The sequence below is a fragment of the Cannabis sativa genome, chromosome 8 (genome assembly GCF_029168945.1).
Source record: "Cannabis sativa cultivar Pink pepper isolate KNU-18-1 chromosome 8, ASM2916894v1, whole genome shotgun sequence".
NCBI classification, from domain to species: Eukaryota; Viridiplantae; Streptophyta; class Magnoliopsida; order Rosales; family Cannabaceae; genus Cannabis; species Cannabis sativa.
In genome coordinates, this window is record NC_083608.1 from 28,110,563 (window position 1) to 28,120,002 (window position 9,440).

At 32.6% G+C, this 9,440-nt stretch overlaps 1 protein-coding gene across 2 annotated transcripts; it reads left to right on the top strand.

Annotated features, from left to right (window-relative positions):
* Positions 1-4,357: 4,357 nt before the first annotated feature.
* On the top strand, positions 4,358-8,515 carry LOC115699512 (transcription factor bHLH49). 2 transcript variants are annotated; one of them, XM_030626967.2, is made up of 9 exons: positions 4,358-4,905; positions 5,455-6,533; positions 6,622-6,861; positions 6,956-7,021; positions 7,108-7,176; positions 7,327-7,398; positions 7,508-7,708; positions 7,911-7,998; positions 8,094-8,515. In XM_030626967.2, exons 2-9 carry the CDS (start codon positions 5,583-5,585, stop codon positions 8,129-8,131), a joined length of 1,725 nt encoding a protein of 574 aa, XP_030482827.2. In that variant the 5' UTR covers positions 4,358-4,905; positions 5,455-5,582; the 3' UTR covers positions 8,132-8,515. The 2 variants fall into 2 exon arrangements, with proteins under 2 accessions (XP_030482827.2, XP_030482828.2); XM_030626968.2 differs by having other exon boundaries at positions 4,358-4,801.
* The last annotated feature ends 925 nt before the right edge of the window (positions 8,516-9,440 follow it).

The following is a 9,440-nucleotide window of genomic DNA, read 5'->3' on the forward strand; positions in this document are numbered from 1 at the left end:
ATCTTGAAACATCATCACCACTAGTGTAACTGTTTGTACCAGAAGCTAAGCTTCTCGAGCTAAGTAATTGAACATTGCAATCTCTTCATATTGATCAGCAAATAAAGGAATCTCTCAGCCCTGTTGTGGCTGTTTTTTGGCTGGGGATGTAGGCAAGGTGATGTTCTATCACCTTGTTCGAACCTCGTTAAGTTCATGTGTTTAGTGTTGATTTTAATATGTTTTTGCCATGGATATTGATTGGTGTCATTCCTTGCTAATCTTTAAGGAATAAATTAAAAATTACCTCTTTTTTTTTTTTTTTATTCATTAATCAAAAATACCCTCATATTATAATATTTTATTAAAATATATCCATTCTTTTTGAGTGGGTTGTCCAATATATCCTCACTCTCTACTTAAATCTAGGATATAAAAGGAGTCTAATGGGAAGTGGGTATATTTTAAAAAAATATAAAAATTAAGGTAAAAATTAAAACAAGTAAAATAAAGTGGATATACAATGTAATTTTCTCAATCTTTAACTGGTTTTATTGTTTAATCTCGTCATTTAATGTTCTTGCTGAGTTTCACAACAATACACTTAAGTTTTTACGCTATATTTATCAAAACTTACATTTTTTTCCTATATTTTTGTAAATAACCCTTCGATTTAGAGACCCAAAATAATTTTTCTCTTTTAAATACACATAATTTTTTGTAATTTTTGAAAATACTATATTTTTTTTAACAAGGGCCCAATAATATTATTTTCTTAGGGTCCGGCAAATCTGAGAAGCCTCCTGTGATCAACACTATAGAAGTACATAGAGATAAAAATCGATCACAATTTTTAAATTAATAAGGATTATTCTATAAGATAATTGTCTAGTATATATATTTATTAATAATATATTACAGTACAGTAAGATAAATTTGTAATAATTATGTTATTGTGAAACGACGATGTCTAAGTATAAAAGTTTAGAAATATGAATATTTTGCATATCTAGATTTATTATACAAGTTTTTATAATTATTTAATATTAATTAATTTAAATCTATGAAAGAGATGCTCTTAATTGGACTCTCCTTTGAATCATATTCTCCAAATATATACATTTTAATATAAATAAATAAATGATAAAAAGTTTATTCCGATTTACTATAAGAAAGAACATGGATCATGTCGTTAACATATATGATGAATATTCAGTTGAAATCTTGGTTTGCAAGTAACAAGAGTATATATATATTATAAGTAATAAGAGTTACCTAAGTCCCATAATTAATCTTTTTCCCCTATGAGAAGAAGCTCTTTAAGTAAATCAGAAGAATGATAGTTATTATATAATATATACAAAAATATACACACAAGAACACAACTATACGTGGGTATTTTAAAATTAGATGAATATATTATATGAGTACTGTAGTAGACTATGATTAGCAGAAAAATATGTCATAATGATGATAATATTTATTAATGTAATAAGTCATAACGTGCTTCTTCATCAATTGATTAAAGGTGTTAAGCCCTCCTTGGACTACTTTATTAAACATCTTCAATATATATATATATATATAAAAAAATATGTATATATATATATATATAAAGAAGAGAGAGATCATCAAAGATTACAGATACAGTGGTTGATTGAGGTTAAAGAATTCTAAAGCTCTGCTTAAGAGATCTCGAATCCCCAACTCTCATCCCATGTTGCAATGGATGGGATTTGGTTGCTTGGTTTTATCTTTCCCAAAAGCAGAGCCATGCCAACCATGAACCAACTCTTCCCTCTCTATAATATAATATATAATATTTATTTTAATTAATTTTAACATTTTTAACTTTTTATACTCATTTATATTTTTTTATATGACACCAATCAATAGGAACCTCCTATCGAAAGGGTACACCTTAACATGTGTCAGTTTCCCATTTGTCAAGTTCTTTGGCATTCTCATAATCCAAAATGTTTTCTTTAAAAACTATGTGGTACTGGTAAGGAATCTAATTCTCCCTTTTTATTTTATTTTATTTAGTTTTTTTCCCCCTAATAAGGTAGTAGGTTTTATATTTGTTGTTGTCTTCTTCTTTGGACTGTCCTTCTTTGAAGGTTTTTTGTTCATGGTTTATATATATTATATAAATATTCACATTCACACAGAAATGATAATGATATTAAATTCCTTTATTGTTACTTAAATAAAGAAGAAGAAGAGTGATAATAAATAAATATATGTAATTTCTGATATATTTTTTTCCCCTTAAAAATGTAACCCAATCAACACAAATTACCTCTTTAATTGGGCAATTTTCTATTGCCCCCTGGTTAAATAAGTACATAGGGTTTGTATAAAAGTAGAGAGTGTGTGAGAGAGATTCCATTATTCTAAAGCCTAGGTCATTGTGATTGCAAGTCCCAATGCCAACTAATAATGACATGAGAGAAAGAAAGAAAGGGACAGTCCAATGGTATAAAGTAGTAAATAAATATTGCAAGTCTGCAGATTTTTATTATTTAATATATGTAGCCTTAGTTTTTTAATTGTTCATGGATGACCCTTTTGGTAAAACCTTGTTCATGAAGTGTTCCTAATTCATGGTTCAACACTGGGAATGTGATTAAATTATCCCACCCCTCTGATTTAATTGCCATTATTTTTCTGGGTGTTACTACTGCAGAGTGGTGGGAGAAGAATAAAAAATGTCCAAAAATTTGGGTTCACATTTAGCAAAATTAATGAAAATTTTATATGAGTTGACTGACAATGTAATTCAATTTTTATGACAGAACAATTTCATTGGTGAAAATTATGTAGAGGGTAAATTATACTGACTAGTCAATGACTATCCATCAAGTACTTGTGTGATCTTGAATCGTTTTGCTTTTTTTTTTTTTTTTTTTACTTGATTAGCTTATTTTTATTTCTTTCTCTCATATGTAACTATACTTGAGCACTGGATTCATTGTTTGATTCACAAGTTTTCCCCATAAATAAAAATGTCCTGCAAATGTAATATTGTTTTTCTTTTAGAAATAAAATAAAAATAAGAATAAATCTTAAAATAACGAAGAGTGATACCGTCAACCTCTTATTACAATCTCTTAGTCAATCTTCACGGTCAAAAACACATATCGATATATTTTTTTTCAAATTTTTTTTCACAGTGGTGTTCGTTATGCTTACAACATCATCCTTATAAATTTTTAAACAATTTCAAATAGTTTACAGTGTCGAAAATACGTTTGAAATTTTTTGAACGAGAGTGGTAAACTAAAATATTAGGAACTCTATTTTCAGCACTGTAAATTATTCGAAATTTTTCAAAAAATTACAGAGATGATAATATAACTATAACGAATATCGCTATGAAAAAAATATTTGAAAAAAAATATTCTGGTATGTAATTTCGAACGTGAAAGTTAACTAAGAGATTGTAATAAGAGGTTGTAATTAGCACTCCTCTAAAATAATTGGAACCCTGGAACTTTCTTCTTGTTTGTCACACATTTAAAAAGAAAAAAAAAACACACACACATAAGCAAATGGTTGAGTTATTGCAACACATAAATATCGTCTATGACCATGACCAGGATATGTTGGTTTTTCTGAAAACTATGCAAGTTTTCCTAATGGGCATCACTGAAAACCAAAGGATTTGTTTGAGATTTGCTCAAGATATGGTCCATTAATAAAGAAAAGAAAAAAAAATTGTAGGGTTTCCCATTTTCATACTAGCCTCAAAGTTTGGAGAAATATCAAATAACATTAAATGGAAAAATAAAAATAAAGTATTTGTGATAATTTAATAAAAATAAGTTGATAGGTTGAGTGTAGTGTAGTACTATTTTGTTGTCCTTGGGCTGGTCAAAATAAGGAGCATAGAACTAGAGCATAGATGTTCCCGCACAATAGAGTGACAGATAAGATGGTCAAGCTATCAGAAAAGGAGGGATAGGACTCTATACCATAGATCTTCCACTACAATAATGCACTGTTTTGTATGAATAACAAACCAAAACCAAATGGTCTAGTTTTAGTTTTAGTTTTTGTAGAGGATTAGATTAATAGCTAAACAAATGATAAAGTTTGAAAATGAGCTAGATTTTGGGGTTCTATATCTTGACCAAACAAACCCCATTAAAGATCTTAAGCTCTTCTCCCAATGTGTAATGAAGGACAATGTAATAAGATAAAGAAAAAGGCTTGAGGTTGAGAGCTGGCACTGTCAGTTGGTAGCTCAAACTAGAATAATTATAAGTTACAAAAGGAAAAATACATATAATAAAAGAAGATAAAATAAAAATTATCCCATTAATTAATAATTAATTGAAGTAAATAATTTAAGGTAGTGAGAGAAGGAAGGGAAGGAAAAGCTTTGGGCTTTGGAAGTGAGAGAGAGAGAGAGAGGTCTTTTTAATATTTTACAGTAGCAGTGGCGGTGGTTAATCATCAAGAGCTCTCTTTTTGATGTAAGCGTGGGTATAAATGCAGGACCTTTGCTAATGCTCTTTTCTCTTTCACTCTCTTTGAAACACCCACCTATACATAGTTTCATTATCTCTCTCTCTCTTTCTCTCTATTAAACTCTGCTACTGTCCTCTATTTCTGTGTCTACATGAGTAAAAAATCTCCCTTCTTTTGGCTGTGACAGTGTTTTGTGAAGCTGAAAAAAAAAAAATAAATAAGAGAAAGATTAAAGGAAACGGGTGTGTTTGAACACACCAACCCAAATTCAATAAAAGTTCTTTTCTGTGAGTAAAAAGCTTGAATGGAAGGGAGACTACCAAAAGTAGCACAGAATCTGAAATGGGTATCTTTCTCTTGCTACTTTTAGTTGGGTCTCAATCTCTTTCTCTCTCCTCTGTGTCTCAGAGCTGGGGTTTTCTGATGCTTTCTGACTAGGGTTTTGAATAGGTATTTATTATGCTGAAATCAATGTTCTTTGCTTTTAATTTTGACTGCTTCCCATAGACTCTTCTTTTTTTCTTTTCTTCCGGCTCTTCTTTGAACTATCTTTTTTTAGTTTGTGTCTTGGGAGAACATCCTTTGTGTAACTTGGTACTTCAAGTTCAGTGTTTTTTGGCTTTGGAAATGGGAGCTTATAGGTTCTTGTGATCGTTGGTAACAGTTGCTTTTGGGTACAATGGGCTTTCTTGTTTCAGAGCTCCTTGGAGTACTAAGCTCATTAATTGAAAGTGGTTCTTCCGTTTACTAGCTCCTTGTGTGCTGTTTCTTTTGGGCTAGTTAGTTTCAGTTCAAATTACTTTAGGTGGGTTAAGTTTTTGATGGAATATCTTTGATACCACTATGAAGTTTCTTCTATTTTGAGTTTCAAAGATTCAGGTTTGAAGCTTGTTGGTGCTATATTTATGATGATTTAGTGTGGTTCCTTGTTTCTCTATGACTATACATCTGTCTTCTCTGCCATTTTTAATTCTGGATTATTACTGTTTGAGGTAGCAGGGTACAACTGAGAGTGGTCAATTTTGGAGGCTTTTATTGGATTTTGTGTAGATAGCTGGGCTGAGTTATTAAATTCAGTTATTAGAGTGGAAACTAGTGGCTGAGTTTGTTGGTCTTGTCAAGAAGTAATGGATATGGGAGAGAAAGATAAATTTGAGTTGGATAATAAGAATGAAGATCATATGAGTTATTCATCTGGCATGGCCTCAGACTGGCGGTTTGATGGCTCTAATCTTGCAAATACATCTATGGGTTTGGTCCAGGCTGCAAATTCTATGGCAATCGGCAAGGGTGATCTAGTTGGTTCTTCTTCCTGCTCCTCTGCTCCAATGGTGGACTCATTTGTCTCACCACTTTGGGACCACACCACCACCAATCCTCAGAACTTGGGTTTTTGTGATATGAATATTCAGAACAATGCAAGCAACTTCAACTCATTAGGCATTAGGAAAGGTAGTAGTCCTGCCTCAATGAGAAATGGTGTTGATAGATCACATGATATGTGTTGGAATCCATCGACTCCAATTTCAAAAGGAGGTATATTCTTACCAAATATGCCTGGAATGATCCCACAGAGCTTGTCTCAGTTGCCAACCGATTCTGCTTTCATTGAGCGCGCAGCAAGGTTCTCGTGCTTCAATGGCGGAAATTTTAGTGATATGGTGAACCCTTTTGCAATTCAAGACACTGTGAATCTATATCCAAGGGGTGGAGGAGGAATGGTGCAAGGTGGTCAAGATGTTTTAGCCGGAAATGGGTTGAAGCAAGTAATGTCTGGTGTGCATTCTCAAAAGGGTCAGCTCAATATGAGTGAAGTTTCAAAAGATACTTCTTTAACAGCTGAACTGGGGTGCACCGAAGGGAGTCCGCTTACGAATGAGAGAAAAAACGATAGCCTTGCGAGATCTCATGATGAAGCAAAACAATGTGTTGGTGGGTCTGGAAATGATTCTGATGAAGCTGAATTTAGCAATGGTGCTGGAGGTGGAGTAGAGGAACCCTCTATTTTGGAGGGTACCAGAGGTGGTGAACCTTCTGCTAAGGGACTTGGCTCAAAGAAACGGAAAAGAAATGGACAGGTAAAACGAATGGTTTGAAAAGTTTCCTTTTGATTTGTAGTATGAACTTGCATTTTCCTTACCAATGTTCCTGGTTCTGATTGCGCAGGATTCTGATCCTGATCAAGCCAAAGGAGCTTCTCAGCAGCATGGTGAATCCACAATGGATCATAATACTGAACAACATCAGAAGGGAGATCAGAACCCAAGTACAACCAACAACAAGGCAAGTGGAAAACACAGCAAACAACAACAGGGTTCTCAAGGTTCAGATCCTCCAAAGGAAGAATATATACATGTTAGAGCTCGAAGAGGCCAAGCAACAAATAGCCATAGTCTTGCAGAGAGAGTGAGCTTTCAACTCTGAAGTTTGTTTCTTACCAAATTCATGATAACTCTAAAATATAGCTGTGTAATAAAGCTAAAGTGGTTATTGTCTGTAGGTAAGACGAGAAAAGATCAGTGAAAGGATGAAGTTTCTTCAGGACCTTGTACCTGGGTGCAGTAAGGTGGGTTTTATTTCGTTTAGGGAGTCATTGGTTGAACTCTTGGCGAATTTAGGTGGCATTTTTTATAAATTGGTTGGTCTTTGCAGGTCACTGGAAAGGCAGTGATGTTAGATGAAATCATTAACTATGTTCAATCACTACAACGGCAGGTTGAGGTATGAGATTATGTATAACATCACAATCTAATCTTTCACATGGGCGCAATTCAATTTTTATACCTTTCCTTTTTTTGATGTCAGAATTCTGTGCTCTTCTGATTAGTTAAAGGATGCAATATTTAATACTTCTGTTTTCCTTGCTTGCAGTTTTTGTCAATGAAACTCGCAACAGTAAATCCGCGACTAGAATTTAACATTGAAGGTCTCCTTGCAAAAGATGTAAGTTATAATTTGTGCATTTCAGCCTGATGCATTAGAGATTGTGAATGAAAGCTAGTCTCCAATTCTTTACAGATGCATTACCATTCTAATCTCCAATTCTTGACAGATGCTTCAGTCCAGAGTTGGTACTTCTTCTTCCTTAGCATTTTCTCCGGATATGCATATGCCTTATCCTACATTACAACCACCATCACAAGGGCTTATTCAGGCGAGCCTTGCTGGACTGGGAAGCACTTCTGATGTAATTCGGAGAGCAATCAGTTCCCAATTGACGCCTTTGTCTGGAGGATTCAAAGAACCTACTCAGGTAGGCATCTTTCGGTTATAGTTCTCTCATTTACTAAATAATATTCTTCAATGGTAGTGTGAAACCCTGTTGGGGTTGGGGAAACCCAAACATTACTGCAACACTGGCCATTTTTAGCAACCATTGTTGAGTTCTATGTTTGATCATTCTCTTCATTAAGTCTGTGTTGTAGAAATAACCTATAATATGCTTATAACTACAGATACCGAATGTGTGGGAAGATGAACTTAACAATGTTGTCCAAATGAGCTTTGGAACAAGAAGTTCTCCCAGCAGCCAAGATGGAGATGGTCTGAATAGTTGATTTTTTCTTTTTTTTCATATAAAAAGTTCATCTGATATAATCCCAAGTGGTTTTAAGCAATTTCTTCTGCTGCATTTTCAGGGTCTATGCCAACTGGCCAAATGAAAGTTGAACTTTGATTATTCTCTTGGAATATTTTATGCCACATAGTCCTATGGTCAGACCCCATATATATACACAGCTAATTAAATGAGAAGTCAAACATCAAAAACATGACAATCCCTCTTTGAGATGACAAGAAAATAACCTGAAAATAATTCTACTTAAGCTGTACCTGAGAAGATCCTAACTTCAGCTCCTTTCATCAGGGAGTTTTCATGATCCAGGAAAGCTACATTCCTCTTTGGAAGGGAATGTTGTATAGATTGATATTTACAAAAAATATAAAAGGGATGAAATGTTATGAAAGATGATATGTGGGCTGCTTTTGTATCTTAAGGCTTGGAGGGCCTAGTGTAGTTAACAAGAAAATTGTAATCCAAATCATGGTCTTCTTTTGTTCATTTAGTTAGTTAGAAGCTATATATGTGCTAATCATATATCACCAAATGTTATGTCTTTCTTCTTTTCTTTTGATTCTGCAGCTCTTCTGAATCAGATTACTGTGTCTATTTTTTCCTCTCTTTTTTTTCTTTTTTTCCTTTTTTTCTTTTTTTTTTTCAGTAAAAGATGTTTAGAATCAGGGGAAAGTTCTAACTGTTAATATACTTGGAAAAATATTTTTGGTAGGAATGAATAAGTGGTAAGATCATTTCCAATCCATAGTGCTAAATTCTATTCAAAATTTAGCCCAAAAAAAAAAAAGAAGCTCAATTAATTCCTAAATTCAACTTAGTTATTAAATTTTTATTGAAATTATATATAAAAAAATTATTATAAATAAATAAATAAACTATTAAAAAGTCTTAATTAATAAAAATCATTAATCTCGGCTAATGAGCAAATAATAGAAAATAGCAGCTATACCTTTTGAATTATCATTTTATCTGCACTTACTTTTTAAGTTTAAATTTTAGTAGTAAAATCTTTCATATTAATGAACTGTTAGTAAATTTAAGGTGTTATTTATTTACTACAGTTAAGTGTCAATATAAATTGTTTACATGTACACGTGACACATTTATATTGGTACACATAATATTATTATTTAATAATTACAAAAAAATTATTTCAAAATTTATTTTTTTTAAAAAAATAATTTAAAGTTATAAAATTAATAGAATAAATAAATAAATTTTTTTTCTTCTTTTATTTTATTATTTCTTCCTGATGACTCTCCCTATCCCTAGGCCTAACTCTTTCTTTACTTTTCCCAAAACTAAGCTCAAATTCGAGCTGCTATCCCTTCTTGTGACGATGGTTTTAATGGCAAACTGAGGACTCACATCTCGTCGGTGAATCAAACCTAGGAGCCCGATCAGGTGATCA